Source organism: Apteryx rowi, unplaced genomic scaffold, assembly GCF_003343035.1.
Source record: "Apteryx rowi isolate R43461 unplaced genomic scaffold, aptRow1 scaffold_275, whole genome shotgun sequence".
Taxonomy (NCBI): Eukaryota; Metazoa; Chordata; class Aves; order Apterygiformes; family Apterygidae; genus Apteryx; species Apteryx rowi.
In genome coordinates this window covers 1,038,446-1,061,199 of record NW_020449141.1, presented here as the reverse complement: position 1 = coordinate 1,061,199, position 22,754 = coordinate 1,038,446, and the positions used below count along the sequence as shown (strand labels likewise).

At 40.2% G+C, this 22,754-nt stretch overlaps 1 protein-coding gene across 1 annotated transcript in view; it reads left to right on the top strand.

The window, feature by feature from the left end:
• Positions 1-22,754, top strand: part of GAS7 (growth arrest specific 7) — a 75,421-nt gene that overhangs the window by 42,914 nt on the left and 9,753 nt on the right. Inside the window, exons 7-12 of the mRNA XM_026068542.1 lie at positions 1,274-1,389; positions 8,055-8,129; positions 11,285-11,363; positions 15,449-15,577; positions 17,677-17,800; positions 21,328-21,407. Coding sequence (XP_025924327.1) covers positions 1,274-1,389; positions 8,055-8,129; positions 11,285-11,363; positions 15,449-15,577; positions 17,677-17,800; positions 21,328-21,407 — 603 coding nt within the window. The remainder of the gene's footprint in view (positions 1-1,273; positions 1,390-8,054; positions 8,130-11,284; positions 11,364-15,448; positions 15,578-17,676; positions 17,801-21,327; positions 21,408-22,754) is intronic.

The following is a 22,754-nucleotide window of genomic DNA, read 5'->3' as shown; positions in this document are numbered from 1 at the left end:
TTACAATCCTAGTAAGCCATAGAATCAGAAATGGCTTGTAGGCTTATTTCTTGCATATATGTCTTTTAGAAGATACTGCTATGCTTGGTTCTTTCCATCTAAAATAAATCACTGTTTGGCTTCTTGACTGTTTTTGGTCATGTCCTGCTCTCAGTGGAACTTGGCTGAAAATTGCCTTTGCTCTGCAAACTTTTATCCTTCCATAGCTCTACTCCCAGGACTTCCTTCTCATTCAGCCCTGTAATCCGTGACCTGTCTCTGACTCACTCTCCTTCTTTGATCAGCTCATCCAGTTGTCTCAGGCTTGTAATGTCTTGCTGCACAATATCTAGCATGTGGCCTGCATGTGGCCATACATTTTAGAAGTGTCATGCATTGATTAATGTGGCATTTTCTCTGTGTGTATATATACAGCACCCAAGACATGGGAGCAAATCTGTGCTCCTTAGGGAAGCATTCTCTGAACCTGTATGTTAGAAGTGGGTGGGAAATGGAGTTGTGAATTAATGAAAAGCAGAGAGAGAAGAGAGCAAAAAGAACAGACAGAGGGAAAGAAGACTATTGTTCCTTGTTGTAGCAGTCCTGAAGTCAAGTGGAGCAGGGGGTAAAAAGGGCTGTGTAGCAAACGAATAATGAAAGACTGAATGAATTGCAGTAAAGGAAGCTATTGAACAAGTTGCTGTTTTACTCTGTTTTACAGTAAAGCTGTGCGGTCTGGTTATATTTCTTTGGGTGCAGATCAGTTAGGGTAGAATTTTACAATTTGTTGAAGCTCATTTAAAATTGTGCTGCCACTGGAAGGGGCTGTAGAGTCCTCTCCTCTCCTCCAGCTCTGTGTTCCCGTAAGTTCCCTTGTGTTAGCTCCAGGATCCATTTTTTTTTTTTTTGCAGGGTTGAGTTTTCAGGGCTCATGCTTGCTGGAGCCAGCCCATGGGAGTTATCAGGTATGAAAGGCCATGGGCAGAAGGGAAGGCAAGAATGCTGTTTTGGCCGCAGCACAGTCTTACGCTAGTTTAAGATATCTGTAAAACTTTGTAAAAAAAAAAAATCTGGGAATAAGAGGAGGGGGAAAGAGAAATTGTTGATATGTTCCTCTGAGAGGGGTTGAGATGTTGCAGTTAGCAGCTTATATCACAGGAGGTGCTTCCTGCAAAATGCTATTTTGACATTGTTGTTGCCTGTTGCTCTATGGAGGGCTCAGACCGCCTTTAAGAACTGCTTGTGTATATTTTTGATCCCCATATCTTTTCGTTGAACTTCCTTTTCCTTCCAGGCTGATAAGAAGGATTCACAAGGGAACAATACAGTATCAGGATTTGAAATTCTTCTTCAAAAGCAACTTAAAGGGAAACAGATGCAGAAAGAAATGGCAGAGTTTGTTCGAGAAAGGTAATTAGCACTTTGCTATCAAATTAAGCATTTCCAGTAATATATTTTTTTTCTTAGTTATTTCTTATGTATGTTAATCACTTAGCTTAAATTGTGTAAAAGATATGCTACCAATTCTTAAAGCACACTGAATATTTCTTTAATATCCATCCACACTCTCCAGTTTTCCAGAGGTACAGTTCTCTCTCCTATTTCTTACTGTGCCAACCTCAGTTAGCCTTTTTAGATGGGGGTAACCAAGGAGATTCTAAACTATAGATTCAAGGGAAAAGCATGGGTATGGGAAAAACAGAGTAGAAATGACATTTAGGAAAGAATCTTTTTATCTGAAAAATAGAGAAGCGGTTTGTTGACATGGAGCATAGGTGCAGTTTCTAGGAGAAGATATAAAAAGCTATCACCTGGGACTTAAACTGGTTATGGAGGTGAATGCCATATATAGATATTTAGAGTGAACCTGGAGTGCTATTCATGGTCCATTGCTCTGCTGAAACGGTAAGTGTACTGCACCAAACAAGCAGTTTATAGATGTTCGGTTGAACGTATGTACAGGAGTGATATGGCATTACTCATAAGAAGTGTCACCAGTATTTGAAATCACTTGTCATGTGTCCAAGCGAGTATAAATCATCTTGAGGATGACTCTCAAAACTTGAGAACAACCCATAGGGAACAAACTGTGTTTACTGCTGAGAGAGTGGCAGAGCGATTTGCATTTTCACTTCTGGAGTGTCTGCAACAGTTGATGAAGCTACTGTCCTCAGCTATTGCCTCACTATTGGTGCTTGCTTGTATTACTTTCCTGCTCAGCTGCTGCAGTCACAACTTGGCTATGCTGATTTAAATCAGTAGTGGTGGGAGCCATGAATAGGCCAACAAACAGGAATCTGCACTGGAGTTTATGGGGCAGTTTGATCAGGCAGAACTTATAGGTAGGTGGTTTTTGTTTGTGGTTTGCTTTCTTTCTCCCTCAACTCTCTTTTCTAGTAAGATGGATGTGGCAGCAGTGGAGAAATACGAAGTATAGCACAGCCAGTAAAGACTGATACAGGAGCTGCAGAATGCCGAACATCCACATTTGGTTCCTTATGCCTTTGACATAACAGGATCTAAAAGACAGATGCCTGTATGATTCATGAAGAACTGACCAGAAAAACCAGGGAGAAGAAAGGACTGGTTAGCAAAGAAAAAGTAGAAATGAGAAATAGTCTTGCTAAACTATAAGATGAGGAGAAAGCAAGCAGAATTGTGTAATAGGAATGGCCAGGAAAAAGAGGGGGAAAGCTGCTCCAAAGAGAGGATTATATAATGAAATTTGACAGTAACTAAAGAAAGGAGCATTCAAGAAGGAGGGAAAATTGGTGTGACATGCAAATAGGCTGGCTAGAGAGAGAAGAAAGCAGTTTTGACACTAGGAAGAGACATGTCTGTGTTGTTACTAGAGGAGTAAATAGGCATGTTATGAAAGAAAAGACAGAAAAGAGTTCAATGGCTGCTGGGAATAGAGAAGGTTTGGAATTGACGTTGAAGAGGATCTAGATGGGAGTTATAAAAAGATTTTTTATTTTTTTTTCCCATTTGGAACAAATGATTCACAGGTGCTCTGTATGGAAAAGAAGGATGATGGTGTCAGGCTGCAGAGATTGCTTAAGGAAATAAGAGCTCAGGCCTTTAGTGGCAGCCTTTGCATCTCTAACTAAAAGGGAAGCAATGGTGATTAGATTTGTATGATGATCATCGGGTGGCTCAGGGAATACTGCTATCAAGATCATTTCAGAATGTTTAACTTGTAGGAATTATTCATGTGCAGAAAACGTCTCTCCATCTATACATCAGCCTTCTGTAATTGAGGCTCAGACAGCTAAGAAAAAAGGCTTTGTATAGGAAGCTGGAAGACTATGAGAATTTTACATTTTCTTCTGCTTGACACACATTCAGGAAGGATAGAAACTAGGTAAATAAAGATACAGCAATCAGAAAAGAAAAAGTAGAGGATGGCAGGTAAGATGATATATTTGGCCAATATTTTGACTTTTCTGACTGTTAATTCTCATATGCCTGTAAAGAAAAAATGGAGTGTTTCTACACAAAGATAAGGAGGCTGGATAATAAAATGGAGGAATTGAAACTCTTGGTACCAGATCATGTAACTGGGCATAAATAGCAATAGCAGACACATGGTAGAGTAGTACTCATTTGGACATACAGTGACTGAAGAGAGAGGTAAAGACAGAAGAAAGGTTAGAGAGGAGAAGAAGAAAATAATTGCAGACCTAGTAATGAAGATCTGTTAGAAGTCCCCAAGTCTGCCTTGAATAAGAGAACAATAATCTTTAAAAGTCTATGGTAAAAATAGTCATGAAATTTCCTTTATATTTACAGACAACCTTTTTTTTTTTTTTTCTGGATTAGAATAAAAGTGCCAACAGTAATAGCAGGGCCTAGGTATTCTCAGACATGGTAATCAGATTTCTTTATCAAATGAAGAACAAGAGGCAATACTTATTTAGAATTAGTTTATTGAGTAGATGCTTTTAGAGAAGCTGCTTGTAAATAGTAATATTAAACTGAACAATTATGTGTTCATTCGGTTCTTGTTGAATTGCAAGGTAGACAAAATTAGGATATAATTAAGGCTTTGAATTTTAATAAGACAGACCTCAAGAAAGGGAGGAAAATAATTAGGAAGTTGGATAAACTGAAAGTTCAAGGGTGGGGGTGTAAAGGATAGAAGGAATTACTTAAGTCAGAAGTGAAAATATGGTCCAGCATTTGCATTCAAGCAAACATTCAAAAACCTGCAGACCTCCCTAAATAGCATGAGTCTATCAGGATATTAGGAGTAAACTGTTTTGTTTTGTTTGTTTGTTTTCAAAGGAACACTGTCATGAACTTTTGGCCATTCACAAGTTTTAGTTGAGCTGGGCTGTGCTTAGAAAACTGAAAATATATAGCAGAAGATTATTTAGCCACCTGAAATGAAAACATAAGATGGAGAACAGCTTTACTGAATCTGATGAAGATCTGTCTAGCCTAGTGACTTTAATCTGACCATGGCAGTACTGAGTGCCTAGGAGGACAAGAGCATGAGAGTCTTTATCCTCCCAGCTTCTAATGATCAGATGTTTGGGGATTTCCACAGCCAGAATCTGCATAAAGTCTGTCATGTTCAGCAAGTACTTGTAAACCTATCTTCCACTGTTTGTCTAATCCTTTTGAGTCTATTTGTATTTTTGACCACTGCAACATTTTATAGCAATGACTTCTGCAGTGCAGTTATTAACTATAGAAAAAAGTACTTCTCCTTTTGTTGTCTGATAATTTCATTGCAGCTTCCTAATCTGGAGAAACAGTGTAAAAATTTTCACAGTCACACAACTGACAGGACTGTAGATGTCTGTCAGATCTCCTCCGCCACATCTTCTCCATGTTCCCCCATGTTGTCTTAATCTATTTAGCTTCTTCTTGCATGACAGTCACATCAGATCATCCGTATCTCCCTTTTCTGTATCTCTCTAGTTTTGCTAAAGCCATTGTAGGATAGCGTGACTGGAAAAAATGATTTAGGTATGGGCACACTATGTACTCTATTTAAAAAAAAAAAAAAAGGTGTAAGAGAGCAGGGAATAAACATCTGAAGAACAGCTAGAACTAATAAAGTTAAAGGATAACAGTGTCACAAAATCTAATGGACAGTATTGGTCAAAACACACTTAGAAATGCTTCTAACTACACAAGGAGTGAAATTCTGAATGTTTTCAAGCAAGTAAGTGGAAACAAGAAACACAGGTTTTTTTAGTGTGAAGCTGGATATATTTATAGAGTAACAGCATAAAGAACAGGGAAGTTTCTAGAGGTACACTCACTAAGCTTATGAGTCTCTATATATCTGGTGTTTCACAGTAATTATAATCCAGTGTTTGCAGGCTGTTTATATCTGCCAGAGCCAGGAGGGGATTTTTTTCCTCTTTTGAGTATACCTTCATCTCATTTTTTAGCTTCCAATGATAAGTTCAAGATGGTTTGGCCATAGGGTGTGACAGGATGCAAGATTGGGGTGGGGGCCATATGTGTCTTAAAGCTGGGGCTCTGAAACAGGAACTAGTTTACCTTTTTGCAGTTATTTGATGAATGTTTGGCTGCAGCCACTTGTTCCTTACACCTTGCCAATGCATTCTGCAGTCTTAGTCGTGCCAAATGACAAATTATATGTTTGTTTCTGCCCTGAGATTTCTGTCCTGCATTTAGTTGGCCACACAATCAGATTTTTAGTTTTTTTACAAATGATTTGCTGTTTGTGCTTGGAAGAAAAAATGAGTGCTTTACGGTTTAAGTAATTTAGGTGCTTGTTGAGTATGTATGTCTCTTGTTCACGTTTAGTGCTAAATAATTGCCAGGCTTGAGGTTCAGAAGGTATTTTCCCCTGAGTCAGACTGATGGGACTTCTGAACTCTTTTGCTTCTCTCTCTGTTATGGCCTATAATCCTTTTCTAGGCTCCTCTAGCAATATTATCTAGAAACTCCCTGCTTTTGCAGGGAGCTAGATATAGGTGAAGCCCTTGATCTCTCTTGCTGTTTTTCTCTGGCACATTATAACTGTAGTGTTGGTCTTGTTATAGCAGGCATGGGAAGCAGCACTTGTGGTATGGGAGTGAGGAGCAAAGGTAAGCTGCACACTGTGAATATGGGCAGTTGGAGACGAGGCAGGGCCCCAGGGATCAACCAGCAGGTTGGCTTGGGAACAGAGAAAGTCATTCTTAGAGAGAGGAGCTATTTGATGAGAAATTAGTCAAAATCAGTGTATTTTCTTTTTTGAGATGCTCTAAATGGATGAATTTGCGAGAAAAGCACTGCAAGATAGTGATGTAGATATTAGAAAACAAGTAATGTTGGTAGGAAACCTGGTTAGGCATAGTGCTGCTGGTGTACCCTGCTCACTCTGCYGGTTCTGTGCCCAGGCTGATGAGGTGGCACATGTGGAGTAAGGTGCTGGCAGTCAACTCCTTGGTCACAGCCAGAGACTATGAATTGGAGCCTTTGAGTAATGGAGGCAATTTCTGAGTTGTGTTGCTGTAGATTTAGTATTGGGCCAGCTGTTTTCATTCTCATGGGAGGGAGAGGATGACCCCATGTGCTGGGTGAGGCCTCTAGTTCTGCAACTTAACCTCTGCAGAGAGCTGAGTATAGCCATGGGGCTCAACCAGCTGCATCTCATTGAATGACATCCTGTTCAGCTAGACTATGCTTTCAGCAGCCCAGAGTACCAGACCAGTCTTAGCTGGCTGGAGGGACCCCTTTAGTCCTGAATATGCCACACTTAGCAGCATTTTTCCAAACAGCTACTGTAAACTGTTATGCTGAAAATTTCCCACTTTCTGTCTTCTCGCAGGAGGAAATAGTTTTGAAAACAGCCTCCTCTTCTGCCTGTACGTAGCTCAGCACAGGATCAGGAGATAGTCTGGTGCATCATGGTTCTCTTTCCAAGATGCTATACTGAGCAAGCCCATTGGAAAACCTGCAGGTAGCCAATTGTCCTCCCTAGGAACTCTCATGTACACCTTGCAAATATTTGACTAGGAAAAGAACCCCAGGGGCTGATTTAGGTTTTAGGGATGATACATGTCACCTCTGAACCTTTTCTTTCCCGTGCTGCGCAATAAAACCTACTCTTGTTACCTTGCTCAACAGCTACTCTCATTCTTCTCCCTGCAGCCATTCCCACAGTACCAACAGCTCTTCTCTTGTACCAACAGCTTCCCTCTTCCTCTCACCCCCTCCAAAGACAGCTCAGCTTCTGTTACTGACATAGTGCTGCTGAATGAATGGAGAGAGAAGGGCTGGGGTCCTGCTGCTGCTATAGGTAGAACAGGCAAAGAGCAGGGACTGCAGTCCTACACATCTGTCACAGCAGCCCCTGCCACATCTTTGCCAGCTCTGCAATCTGCAAGGGAGCAGGAAGCATTCAGTGTCCCTAGGAAAGGTGCAGATTAGCACCCCAGATACAGGGATCAAGGGGAACATGTAGTAGCTATTTATGTATTGGGTGTTTGTTATCACTTTTCCACTCAGTTTCTTCTTCCTTAATCAGATGAAGCTGATATCTCTCGCTCCCTGCTGGGTTATTTTCTAAACATTTGATCATCCTCATTCTCCTTGGGACGTATCTTTCTTGCTGTGGGAGACCAGGCTCCAGTAATTGATGGTAGCTCCATTAACAATGATGTGGTATTGCTTACTTTCATTCAGATCTCTTCTGTATCACTTCATTCCTTCGTCTTTGCTTCAAGGATGTGTGACCTCACATTTAGCAGCATACTGAAACACATGGTTCTCAAGTGAGAGCAGTTTTATAGATAATCCATATTGCACRCAAAAAAGAGTTTGTCCTCATTCTTTATGCTCCAGGACTCTAGCTTTTTCTTCTAATTTTATCACACATGCTCTCCTGCATATATTCCTGCTCTCGCCACTGCATTGTTAGCCCATGGAGGTGAGAGATGGATCCTAAAATGAGTGCCAAGCACTGAAGAGTGAAAGGAAGATTTCTGTGGCAGGATCCCTTATAATGCAAAAATGTTCTTTAAATTATGTGTTTGGGGAGGGATTCTGCCTTAATGCTTACTTATTGCTCTTTTTATTTTCTGTGTGTGTGTGTGTGTATGTAGAATAAAGATTGAGGAAGAGTATGCTAAGAACCTGTCCAAACTTTCTCAAAACTCCTTGGCTGCTCAAGAAGAAGGGTAAGTTTGTCTCTGTGCGTCTTGTAGAACACAAGGATTTCAACACAAAAGACATTCCTCCTACACAGGTACACATATTTTTCTTCAGATCTCCCATTCAGAACTGCTCTGAATATGGAAGAATATATACATCTATACTGCTGAAAGTAGATCCATGAGGTCAGGCCGGTAGAGTTGGAGTAGCATATGCAAAGGGATGAAGAAACAGTCGCTTCTCATCTTGGGTCTGGACCTCCAAGAAAAGCATCAGGCTGTCCCTGATTTGCAGCATGTTCACTGCAGAAAAGGAAAGGGTGAAAAAGGCATTGTTGAGGAATGCAGTGGATGTTCTTTGTCTTCCCAGCAGTAGGACATCTCCAGCTCCTTTGCTTCTTCCACTAACAAAGGCTGTAGAACATACCAAAGTAGAAACGCTTTGTAAGTTACTAAGATAATAGGCAAAGGGCTTCAGACTAGATTGCAATCTTCGGTAATAATTTAATGAAAAGACACCACCACAGAAGGATTACAAATAGTTAGTTGTAGCTGTTCCAATGTAGTTGTTCCAATGTAAACCCTCTAAGCAACAAAAGCCAAAGTTTGAAATGACTTTCACCCTAATTCTCACACAGTGTGTTTCTACTGGAAACTGTGGACTGAGACTCCGCAATTTAGAAGATGTTTTCTCTGCTTCCAGGAATTGCAAGAGGGCAAGCACACTGTTGCTTGTGTTGTTCTCTAGACATCTTTGACTGTGGTTTCTGTTGTTCTTTCCCCATTAGGTATAGGCATCAACCTGCTCCTAACAAAACTAAAAGTCACCTTCTTTCATGTCCTGTCCTCCTTTCACTTTCTCCAACCCCTAATAGAAAGAGAAGAGAAAGCCTGAAAAAACAAACAGGCAGCAAACTGGGGAACAGTAGGTGAAAGAGAGCGGGAATAAGGATTGAAGCATTAAAAATTTTTAAAATAGGGAACTGAAAGGGACACTTAGCAAAGTACTCCAGCAGTGCTCAGAGGTTGTCTTTAGATGTCCAAGGAACCAGGGACGCTTCACAGTGGTGCTCAGCATAGAGACATGGCAAGATGAGGTAATGGAAAGAGGTCCTGGCGGCCCTGGAGTTTCTTGTCCTCCTGGTGCTGTGGTGACCAACCTGACCAGGACCAGGAAGAGGCTAATGAGAAGGTCCTGTGAATTGGTGAGGCCCAGGAAGAAGAAAGTTTCTATTTAAAAAAAGTGAGGGAGGAAGGGCAGCCAGCAGGACAATTTGAAGCCAGAAGTGGGACTACAGCCTGGCATGCTCAAAGTACACATTTGCCAGTGTCTTCTACTCATTCGTGAGAAGGTGTGAGGGGGCCCATGACCTGCACTGTGAACATATCAGTTGCTGCTGCTGGTAATCCTCCATGGAGGATTTTCCAGCTTTGCTGCCCAGTGAGCTGTGGAATTGACTTAAAGTATGAGCTGTTCCTCTGGAGTCCTTTGCCCTCTTCTGGTGATAAGATGACCCACCAGTGTGTATGTGAATGGGATGTGAGGGCAAGGCGATGGAGCTAATTTGTGATATTGGGATGGTTCTAGCCACATTGCTGTGGTTATGGTGCTGTTGCATATGTATGGAAGATGATATAGTCTATGATCATTTAAGTCACAGTAGTTGAATAAAATACGTATAAGATGCTTAGGAGGCTGAAATGCCTTTTTCACTGAAAAGGTCAACTACAATCATGCGACTAAAATAACTAGTACCAGTGAGAAATGGACAGTGGGAGGGGACCTCAGGGTGGAACTAGGGAAGGAAAGGAGCTGAGAACACTTACATAGACTAAGCATTCTCAGGTTGTGTAGCTGTGAGGAACACTATACTTGGGGACTCATCTTACTGGAGCAATGTTGGAGACTACAGATTTTTTTTTTTGAAATCGCAGGTGATGGACAATGTTTCAGGCTACCAGGAAGGGGCAAATGTGGCTATCTTTGAAGAGTGTGGGGGGAGAGGGGAAAGGATTCAGGATATTGTAGATCCATCAGCTTTATATAACCTCCTGGATAAGTGGTGGAATAAACTATCAAACTTTCTAGAAGCACTTAGCAGAAAACAAGGTGATGAGTAATTATTGTGAATGTATACAGAACAAATTATGTTGATGGAATAACAGGCCATGTGGAAGAAGGAGTCAGCATCATACCTCTTAATTTAGTGTAGCTTTTGACAATGGGAGATTCTTGTAGGCAGGCAAGAGAAATGTGGCCTAAATAAAAACTGAGGTGCAAACCTATTTGAGAAGGCATACTATTTACTAACAGAAAGTAGCTATGGAATGAAATTCCGTAAGGTTCGTCCTTAGAGAAATGAACTGAAAAAAAATTAAGATGCCTCTCAGTAAGGAAAAGGACACAGTTTTTTACTTTCACAGGATGGGAAAGATAGTTATATAACGGTTTGTGGGAGAAGGATCTGGTTAGAATGAATCACAAGCTTATTCATCAGCAACTTTACGCTGGTGTCTTAAAAAAGCAATCTTACCAAGATATGTAGAAGAAGGAGTCTCTGGCATGATTTAATCCTTGTTGGTTTAACAACTGGAAGACCTCAGTTGGAAGACTGTGTAGTTTTGGTTATGACGTTTATGAAGAATCTAGGCTATTGGAGAGAGTCTAGAGGAGTGTACCTAAACTGATCAGAGTCTGGAAAACAACATCTCTGAAGAAAAGAGAAGGTGGAGAGAAGACCTGATAATTTTCAAATACTAACAGGCTTCTCCAAGGAGAAATAGAATAATCTGTTCACCAAATGTAAGGTGTGAAGTAGAAGAAACAGTGGAAAAAAATGCATAGGTGGAGATTTATTTTAAGTATTAGAAAAAAAACCCAACTTTTTAACAGTGAGGATAAGATGCTGAAATATGTTGCCTAAGGAGACTGTAGAATCTCCATAACTGGAGGCCTTGAAGAACAGCATGGTCACAGGTCTGTTACATACAGTATAAATACAATTCTGCCTTAGTTTAGAGAGATGAGTTATCTTATCAGATATTTGCTATCTCTTTTCTGTGATTCTGCTGTGCATGTTATGGTATAAAGCATTGGTATGTCACATGGGGCTGTCTTACAAATCTTACTGAGATGATGTCCAGAAGATAGGGTATTGATCATTGTTGCATTGTTTTTTCAGAACACTGGGAGAGGCTTGGGGTCAACTAAAGAAGAGTCTAGCTGATGAAGCAGAGGTTCATCTCAAATTTTCTTCTAAGGTAAATACTTAGTTCTCCCTTTTTCAAGGATCTTTGCCCTGCAGTTGATGAGAGTCACTCCTTCRGTGGTTATTAATGGGGAAAATACACATGCATATGGTACGTATTTTGAAGAATGAAGAAGCTGTTGAATGAACCTCTGAAGTCGGTGAATGAAACTAACTGTTTTTCCTGCCAAAATCWTAATTTATTTAATCTACCTGATAAGTAGGTTAAAACACATCTAGCCTTAATTTTTTGCATAAGAAGAAGGAAATTGATTCTAGCTATTATTTACCTAGGGGTCTAAATTCTAACCCTTTCAAGTAAATCTACCTATAGCTTGTAGAGATTACTTCTGTAGAAGAAGAAATAAAAAAAGAAAATCATGTCTTCTTGAAAAGAATCTACCGAATCTGTCTGCAAGGAAGAGAACCCAGGGCTCTTACTTTTTAGTATTGTTAAGCTTTCTGAAAAGTGCAGTGGGAGCTTACTTCGTGTTATTTTTGGATCTTCTGTCAAGTGATGCCCAAGGAGATTTCATCTAAAAACTATTGTATTTATCAGTTCTTTTCCAGCACATGTGACATAATCTTACATCCTGTTACATTATGTTAACCTCTGTGGGTGATCACATTCAATATAATTCCAGATATCTAAGCACAACAGTTATGTTCTGAAGGAAAATTATAGCCCTGTACTGTTTATGAGTGATTATGCACAGGTTACTAAGGCAGCCAGCAGTTGCCTTGGTAACCCACTGTTCTTTTTCAAACTTCTACTACTTCAGGGTTCTAATTAGTGAAATACTTTTTGCTCCCTGTTGGCCTCACAAATTGATTTCCAAAAGGAAAAAATGCACCCTGGAGTGGAGCATGCAGGTAGTCAGAAGAACCTATATATGTGGGTTCTTTCATTATTCTACTTCTCCATAAAGCTTCCACAGGAACTCCTGTAGCATCCTCTGACCTCCCTCCACACTGCTGCTTTACTTACTTTGGAAGATAAGCAGTTGCTAGTTGCAGCTTTATTTTATTAACAGGACACTTTAAATTTATTGATTATTTCCATTAGTCTCAGTGAAGTTATTCTTAAATATAGTGATTGAATTTCTTATTGATAGTCGAATGAAACCAGACAGTGCTGTACACAAAGCAAGCAGTACAGTGCAGAAGAAACCAAGAATATTCAAAAGTAAACACTACCTSTGAAGATATTGAACAACTTTCAGGGCGCTCCTTCAAAACACTGTTGCATGGAGAATTATGAAGACATCATAGAAGGTGACAGCACTCTCAGGGCATTTAGAAAATGAGGTGTTACTATACTACTGATATCTGTACAGACTGGAATGGTAGTTGTAGACAAGATATGTGCACACAAGGAATCCTTCAAGAAGGCCATCATCGTATTGAACCCCTTCTCCAGCCATCTAATTATCCATCACTTAACTCCAGTGGGGAGATTCTGTTCTGGAAGAGAAGATATGCATACATTATAGTAGTAGAAGTCATAGTGGGCTGGACTGGACTGAATGTTACCAGCCATTCTGGAAATGGTGCTGATGGAGCAAAGAAGATAAGTACTTGTGCGATCAGAAGAATTTTTGAAGCATGGTTTCTGATAACTCAGCTGCATAGGTTCTCTGTGCCTAGTAATATGATTAATTCTATGCCTCTATCTTTCTGTCTAAGCCTCTCCTATACTGGTGCATATATACACAGAGAAACAGGGCCTCTGTTGTATACCTGATGATAACTGATTTTAACAAACTTTTTGTGATCTCAAGTCCTTGATAACATCTGGTTGAAACTCAGTCACGGGTAAGTGTCAGTGTTCATATCCACTAATGTTTTGAATTTCAACTTCTTAGGAAACTAGTCTATGTATTTTTTTGCCTGCTGCATGCATTAGAAAGTCCTTTTCAAAGATCTTTTAGTAAAAAAGGAATAAAAATGGTCAGTTATAATGCAGCACTTAAAACCCTGGGTCATTCACATTTGAATTGTTTGTAAGGTCTATTTTGATAGCTTGTGGTATGTCTTGCAAGATGGAAGTTCAAGCAGGATAATGATGCTAGAAGGAGGATGACTGTCTTCACTGAGAAGTCTGCCTCTTGATTCCCAGCACACAAGACTTGGAGAAAGCAGCTGCCTTGTTAGTATTTTGAGCCTTCTGGTGGTGCATTTGCCATCTTTATGAGAATCTCAGAATTTCTGGTCCCATTATAAACTCTGTGAAATAAGTGAATATCTTTACTCTGTATTGGACAAGTAAAAATACCAGTGAAACATCCTCCTGTTCTATTTCTTCCTGGCCCTGGTGATTTTTATGATGTTTTTTGCAGCAATGCCTGTTTATGTCAGATGAGTCAGGTTGCCATCTCTCACAGAGAGGATGGTTGATTCATGTTGGGTCATTCACCCAGCCTGGCTGATGGAGGGGTCTGAAGGGCACTCGGCATGTTTGACTATTTACAACTCTCCTTGACAGAGATATCTGTATCAATTGTAACATGTTACCTCTAGAGTTCACTTAGCCCATCGTGAACTCTCTGTGCCAGTTCTTATTTTCCTTGATCTCTGAGACTGCTTCTGGCACAGCTACAGATTTGTACCTTTGTTTTTGAGAGCTTGTTTAACCATGTTGGACCACAAAGTTGTGAAAAGCCTTTATTATCTTATCTGGGGCCATCCTCATGAGAGTGTCATAGAAATACTGTCTAGAGGTCTCTAGTCCAACCTCCCACTCAGAGCAGGACTGTTACCAATAGTGGATCAATTCAGCTACATCTTTGTCTAGCCAATTTGTCTTGAATACCTCCAAGGACAGAGATTCCATAACCTCTTTGTTCAACTTGTTCCAATGCTCCACTACCACCATCCTTATGCTATTTTTTTAATGATACTCATCCTGAACCTTGCAACACTCAGTTTGTGGCCATTCTCTGTTGTTATATTGCCTGGCCCTACTAAGAAGAATTTGGCTCCCTTACCCTTGTAACTGACCTTCAGATAGTTGTGGGCTACTATTGGAAAACCCAATATCTCATTCTTCAGCTGCCTAAACATGCCCAGCTCTATTAATCTCTCTAAAACATGTGCTCTAGGCCCCGGAGTGTCTTTGTAGTCTCTCTACATTAAAAATCTGGACTTAACTTTGATGAAGTGTCCTTCTCCATTAAAATAGCAGTGGAGAAAGGCTGAAAAGGTCTGGTTACAGTAACTATTTAGTATTGTCCCACAGTGGACTATATGAGGTGATTATGAACCCAACTCACCTGATCTGACAGAGCCCAGCATCCCTGCCTAAAGGACATAAAGGACAAGTATTGGGTTGCTTCTAGGGAGACAAAATATCTGTATTCCTTCAGAGCACTTGTTTTCTGGAGGTCAAAACCATGTATTAGAAGGCTAAAGAGCAATGTGATACAAATCTTAATAGAGTTTAGTATTATGGACTCTCAGGTCCTGCTTGTAAGAGATAAGTAGCTGTATTTGCCATCACATTATGCAATCTTGATGGCTCTCTCCTGAGTTAATTCCACACTGGTTTCTCGCCACTTTCTAAAGAGGTTCAACTAACTACTCCAACTTCTTTAGGCTCCCTTATACTTGGCAGAAATAAAAACGATGTACCATTGCTAGATATCTTTTTACTATGCAAGAAATCTAGACGTGTAACCTCATGTGCGCCAAATGACCCTACTGGAGTCAGAGTCAGGTGCTTTTATTTATATACTTTTTTTTGGTAAGTTTCATCAGGCTGAAGTCAGAGTATGTAAATCGGTGCTTTGCATATTGCCTACAGTTTGATCTTACGTGTCAGAAAAGATAAATGTCTTAATGGGGGAGAGGAAGAGAAGATTTATCTTTTTGCTTCCTTCAGTAAATTTTCCCTTAACCGAGCTATCTTTTATAGAGGTGAGGATTGAGGTAACTTTACTYGGAGTTGTCTTGGGGAAAGAAAATGCTCCTATAGCAATGCCTTTGGCTGAGTGTATGTATTGTTGCTTCTTTGTCCTGAGCTCAGCTCAGGAGAAGAGCCAAGCAGTACTAACTGGCTCCTCACTGTTAGCATTTCTTCCTTTTTGTTTTTGTTATCAGCTTCAGAGCGAGGTAGAGAAACCCCTGCTCAACTTTAGAGAGAACTTTAAGAAAGACATGAAAAAGTGTGACCATCATATTGCAGACTTACGGAAGCATCTGGCCAGCCGCTACGCAGCAGTCGAAAAGGTGGGAGCAGAGAACAAAATTGAGATTTTATAGGATATTGTCTGGGACAAGAAAGCAGCTGCCTCTTAAAAAGTTTCTGTTCTACCACAGAGAACTGCAAAGGGTTCTTCTGAGGGCTTTCTGCTGTAAATTACGCATAGCTAGGCTCTGAAAAGTGGTGTTCTGCCTAGCTAAGTTTTGGGAAACTGGGGGCTACAGCCAATGCCAAGACATTATTACTGAATTGCCTTTCTGTTGCATCTCCCCCCTCCCACTTCAGGTTAATGCATTTTGAGTATATTTGATTAAAATATTCCTAGCTCATGTGAGCCTAGAAGTCACGTGTATTGACCTCAAAATTTATTCAACATTGCATTTGAATAGCAACACTGGGTCAGACCAAAGATTCATCTAGCTCAGTATCTGGTCTCTTACAGTGGCCAAAAGCAGGTAGCAAGGAAGGCAGCTCAAACGTATCATGAGAATTTGCAAAAAACTCTCCCAGACTCYAGTTTTCTGTGCATCATAGCAAACCTTGTACTTCAAAAACCCGAACAGTAGCAGCACGCTAGAATCGGGCGCTATTGCAATATAAACATCCAGTAAGCAGCTGAGGTCATGCTCTATGGAGTGTTATATCTATGAAAGGTGCTCTCTTATCAGTAACTGGCAGGAAACTGGATACCTCTGCCTCTGTGATGCTGCCAATACAATTATGCCAAATGATTTGGCTGTTTGCTGTTATATCCTCACTCAGTATTCTCTTGAGGATGAACTGCGAATGAAAATACCTCACCCAGCAAACCATGAGGTTGTTGGGGCTTCCGTTAAACATTTGAATACTCATAAGAAAATTCTCCCAGGGACAGAGTTTATGGTAGGATTCACAAAAAAATTAGGCTATATGTATGCAGGAAAGGCATTTTTCTCCAGCATAATAAGTTCAGTCATATCTGCAAAGAAACACAGTCATCACAAGGATATTGAAAAGAATGAATCAAAAGAAAGAGGTGTATCTGCAGTTATGTCTGAAGGATACAACTTCTCGCCAGATTCTTTTACTGCAGCTCCCTCTTGTGACCTGCCAAGCTAAGCTCATGTCCTTTAAAACTGCAAATTGAAAAGCGTAAGATAAGTGCCTGCAGAGCACTGTAACTCACAAACTGGTGTGACTGTAAAAAACAGCATTGTAACCCAAAAACTGGTGTGACTGTAGAAAACTGCAAAGTGCTAACAAAATATCAGCATCCAAATTAGCTTTAAACGCTCTGAGGAAAGAAAAATGTGACCTATTTTATAACAAATGAAACGGTCTATGCAAAACAAGTGATTTTTAATTTATGTATTTAGGCAACCTCAGCAAATGAGTTGACAGCAAGCATATGTGGTAATTATGATTATTTATTCAGACACTTCACTCATTTTCCTGTATAATTTCAATAATTATACAGACAAATCTGAATTTAAAAGCCTGAAGAACTTTGAAGTAAGGCAATTTAAATAATCAGTTGTAACCAGATCTTAGGTTCTTGATTTCTAAAATATGAACTACTGTTGTCTAACTGTTTTCTTTCTACTGTTGTCTTTCATAAATAAGCCTAAAACTTTATGCTGTTAGATTCTGATAAATTTGTACTGAAATCCAGAAGGTACTTAAAGAGAAATTCTATAAAATATTTGAAATTCTTTCAACAGTTTAGATCCTAAGAAAAGAAACAAGTGAAAGACATATCTTGGTGATACTAGTTACGCATTTGGAAGAAATTTCAGCTCCTGTTGATTGTTCTAGAAAAAGCAAGAATGTTGCTATGAAACATGGAAGTCTGATGTTGCATTTTGTCCTCTGCCTTTGTAAGRGTAGATGGTTAGAGACCTAGGAGGAGTGCAGATGCTTTCCTAATTTTTTGGCAATAACTTTTTTATGGTGTGGTGGGCCACTGCTTTAACACCACATAGTGTCCTAGGAACTTGAATCATCGCACTCCAAATTAGGGTTCAGTTTTATGTAGAATCCCTGACTTCTTACTGACAGATGTTTGTATGGAAGAATCATAGACGGCAGAAAGCAGTTGGAAACTCTTTTCCTGTAAAACATATGACTCTCTTTTAATTACTCCAAGGCCCGGAAAGCCTTGACAGAGAGACAGAAGGATCTGGAGATGAAAACTCAGCAACTAGAAGTGAAGCTCAGCAACAAGACAGAAGAAGAAATTAAAAAGGCCAGACGGAAGTCTACCCAGGCAGGTGAGTACATGCATCTATGAGCCACCAGGATGTAAACATAGCACCAGTAAGCCAGCAAGGAGGATGTGACAGGAACGAGATGGAATGTAATCAGCCATCTATTCGCCTTTTTTTTTTTTAACGATTGCAACTACAAAGCACCAGGTTACTAGTATGTTTGATGTTAAATACTGTGAAGAAACAAACCCAAGTTTTTCCAAGTCAGGCATCAGAAAATTATGAATGATTTTGATAACTGGGGTGAAAATACTAAAAGGAGAGTGAATTCTCCTTTTGTTTTGTAGAGGCATGCTGAGGTAACAGAATGTTTGTGAAACTTTCAAAGACAGATTTGAAGAAGTCTGAAGTGATTTTTAGTTGAAATTTAGGTTCAGTTCTAGTAAACTTACCTAGCCTGCTTAAATGCTGTAGTTTTCAGGCGGAAACATCAGTATTGTGCCTTGATCTTGACCTTGCTGAGTTAGTGAGATGCCTGTCTTCTATTTGAGGCCTCTGCTTCTAAGTGCCTTTGGGATCCTAGTTTCCCAAATACACTTGTAATTTACTCAGGTTGCATTTAGTTCAGATGAAAATCTGCCTGTTGAAGACTATTACCTCTACACAATAGACTGGTACTTGCCCAGGATGTAACAGATCTATGATTTTGGCCCTTCTCGAGTTGAGGGATTTGAACACAGTTCCCCAACCCCATAGAAGTATCAGCAAACTAAGGGATGTTCTGAGATAAGAATGCTCTGCATCGCTCCTGTTGAAGCTGGGTTACTGTGCAACCAGGAAGGCAAGTATTATGGGTCTAGAGGAGGAGCAAGCAACAAGGAGCCAGATCCCAGCCTATCAGCTAGGGCATCCACATGGTAGCAAGGAGTTCAGGGCTTTCCTTGGTGTGATTGTGGATCTGCAAATTCACACTTTCAGGTATGCTCAAATACTCTACCAGAGAACTTTTAGCCCCAGGAGCTCTCAGGGGGGCACGCTATGGTCTTCCTCTCTGCAGATGCCTGCCAGTGTATGGTCCCTTCCATTATTACTGAAAGTGAAATGAGTCTCTGAGTGTCTGCCTCTGTTCTCCCAGAGAAAGGTTCTTGGCATTTTCTGATTCACCTGCAGCTCAGTTCCTGGAGGAATTGGAACCTCTTAGTGGCATTTGGTTCTTGGTTCTTAATTCCCTCATGGGACAATCCTTATCAGTCCTTGAAATTGTGTTCATAGACCTTTCCTCTCTGTAGAAGTCCATCATGTATCCATTGTATCAGCCACAACTATTGGCAAAATAAATGCCCAAATGGCTGATCCTCCTTATACAGTGTTTTGAGGGCAACATTTGAATTTTGGACCTATCTGTTCAAGTTCCTGCCAAGGGTGTTTATTGATTTTTGCTCAGCTGAGAACATTGCTCTTCCTTTTTCCTTCCCTAAATCATAGTCCCCCACAACAGAAGTAGAATTACATATGCTGCTTATTACTGTCTTTTTACTTGAACATGAATTTTTTGTCATTTTTCCTCTGTTACTTAATGATTGAAATGATTTCTGTTCAAGGGACACTGAGTAGTGTGTGTTACACTGTAGTTAAGATGAAGCTACTTGATGCAACTTAAACACGTTTGCAGAGACTCAAACCACTTCTGTAGGATCCATCAGAAACAGTCTTTCTTGAGATCTGCAAAGCCGATACGTGCAGCTCTGTTAGCACCTTTGCTAAAAATATCTTGCAACCAGGGCTTCCCTGTTTCATTCTTTTTTAGGTCCATCCATTGGCAGAGTGGTCCTTCCCTCTCTATTTTTAAGACTCTGAGGCTTTCTCCTAGATAACCTGCCTGGGTTTTGAGGGCACTGATAAGAGTCATTCACAGCGTGACTGTGTGTTTAGACAACCATTTGAAGAAGCTACATAAAAAAGGCTACGTATTAGTGACAGGAGGCTGAGAGATGCTCTTTGCCTATCCATCTGCAGATTTCACAACTTCCCTGTGTTCCCTCTGGGTCCACAGAAATTGTTTGTAAAAGAATATTTACTGAACAAGCAAGGGAGAGCTGCGGATTAGATGGGCATGACTAAAGCTGTGGTGTGAGTCTCCCCATCTCTCCCCCCTGCTTTATGCCACTTTTATGGTGTATGAAAGGGGGAGGACTTGCCTCATGCCCAGAGGTATTGTTACGATAAGCCCTGTCCAGCTAGAATGCTTGGAGTGTGCACAGCAACAGCATTTAGTGATCTAGCTTTGAAATTAGGCCTGATTTAAGTGGGAGGTTGAAATAGAGACCTCCAGAGGCCCCTTCACCAGTTACTGTTAAGTGACATTGCTCTCTACTCTCTGCTTCCATGGACTGTTCACGCATTTCATAATTTCCGTGTTCCTGGCTGTATAGTGGCTCAAATTCACCCAGGTGGATGGAGGTTGTTCCTGGCTAAGATATCCGGTAGTCTGATGGCTGGGGAATTTCTGGAATGTGGGAGTTGTTAGTTCAGACTTTTTATTTTCAGGAGGGCCTGTATTCCAGGCATCCCTCATCTGGGCAGATGTGCTTATTTCTAAGCGTTAAGGTCTGAATCCTGGTTTCATTATAGTCTTTGGTTTCCACCAAATTTCTAAGTCCAGGCGAGAGAGACTTCCAGATGCATCGGCTTCTTTGGCACTTGATTGGCCTGTGTAGTCCTATTTTTAAGCTTGATTCTTCCCCAGTTTATGCATAAAGATCTTTTGCACCTAAAAGAAACTATGAAATTGAGCCCTGGACCTAGGCATGACAGCCATTAGGGAAGGTGTAACTGAGCACCATTTAAAGAAGAATGAGAAGTTATTAGCCAGTAAGCAGCAATCTGTGAGAAGTGCAATCCAGCTTTGCCATCCCTCTTCCCCTTTCTGTCAGAGGTGTAATTCTACAACTGAGAATAAATGAAATGGCAGCAGCTTATTGTGTTACTGGCCTGAACACGAAAGGAAGCCACAGAATTAGGCTGGAATCCATGCATCTTCAGAAGTTGGAGACTGCATGTGTTTACAGCTGGTTTGAGCTTGCAAATAAGCTTCCTTTGATCTCAGACAGCTTGAGCCTCTCCTGTTTTAAACCCATCTTATGGGTTTGTGCAGTTTGAACTACAAAGCTGCTGTGACTTAGCTGCATAATTTATTACTGTTGACTTTGTGTTTTAATTACTCTTTTCTGATATAATTTTCTGTCTATGATAGGTTTTATTTTAACCAAAGTAACTTTCTTTCAGAATTCTGGGCATTTTGTGAAATGTTACTTTGTGTTCATATTTTCCTTTCTAAATCTTGTCTTTCCCTCTCATTCTTTTTTCACCCAATCACTTGATCTTTTATCAAACATCAAGTGCATTCATTTTGTTGAAATTTGTTTTTGTTGCCCCTAGCAAATACCAGGTAACAGAACTGCATTCAGCTCCACCAGGACTGAACTTCAAAATTTCTGGATCTGTATACAAAAGATGAATGGCAACTTCCTTCTAAGCTCCATAATACATGGCTATAGAAAACTAATGTGTTGCTGTCTTGAACTTTTCAGGAGATGACCTGATGCGCTGTGTGGATCTTTATAATCAAGCCCAGTCCAAGTGGTTTGAGGAAATGGTGACCACCACTCTGGTATGTAACTCTGTCTACCATCTTGCATTTAAAACATTGTGAAGTTGTAATAGCTTATAACTCATAACTAGTCACAGAGCAAAGCAGTGGGAAAAATTAGATGATAAATCTCCTACTGTGTTTCCTGTTTTCAGTTCTAAGGAAAAGTCATATCATTTGGGGAAAGAAGGAAAAACTGTTTTCTTTGCAGAATGCATTAAACCTGGCAGTCATTTAGAACTACTCAGCAGCCAGAATGCTGGAATTAACCTCAGGAGGAATGAAGTAATGAGCAAGGAAGACAAGAAAAGAGACATGATCAATCATTGAATCTATTTATATATTAATGAATCTTTTTATCCCATAATTTTATTATTTCTTCCCAAGTATTGCCAACTCATAACAGGCATGATTTAATTGCCTGTTTTTGTGCTTCTCTGAAGATAACACAGTTCACAGTATTCTCCCTAAGGACTTGTACTTCCAGAGTTAGTCACCAAGATGCCACGATACTCTTCTGACTCTGATGTACTCTCGTTCTCTGAAATATCTGTACTTTGATTTCATGGCATCTGCCCCATGTCATTCCTTAGAGCCCTTCTGGATGGCAGCCAGTTGCTATCAAAACTGGGGAATAAAAATGTCTTTTGCATGCATTTTTTTCACTGGACAAACACAAAACAGGAAACTGCTCCAAATAAGAAGCAGGGTAGAACAGCGCTGAGCATTTGGAAGTGTGTGTCAGTGCAATATTTAAGCCCTCCTAACTAAATAAAGGTAGATGGGTGAGGAAATCCAGGAGATAAATCTCTTTTGAAAAGCAGAATGAGAGAGAAAAAGTTGGCTATCCCTAGGCATAAGGGATCTGATTCTCCTCTCACCTGCACTGGTATTTTCTCACTGACATAAATGATACAGACCATCAGTGCCAGTGATTTAAAGGTGGAATGAGTCCAGATATGGACAGGTATAAGTTAGCTGTATATTAGTTCTTGAAGAATTAGTAAGATTCAGAAGTGCTCCAGTAAATAGCTCAAGAGAAAAATCATGGCCTGCAGGCTGCATAACAGGTTTGTTTGAAATAAAATACAGGCTGAGAAACATCTGAAGATAAATCTCAGTACAAGTGAATATGTCTAAATCTGATTGACTCAGGTACAGGTCAGTTCAGATGAAACAAAATTGAGAGAGGCAGAGTTTAAAGCTTTGTATTTCCTTTGCTTGTCTATCTCCAGGAAGTTTCTGTCACAGATATAATGCACGTTCTTCCTATGGAGTATTTATTAGTGCTGGGACACTGAATTCTGTATTCTGGTTGTGCAGATCTTGTGCCCTAAGTAAGGCAATCTGAATTCAAAGTGATCCATT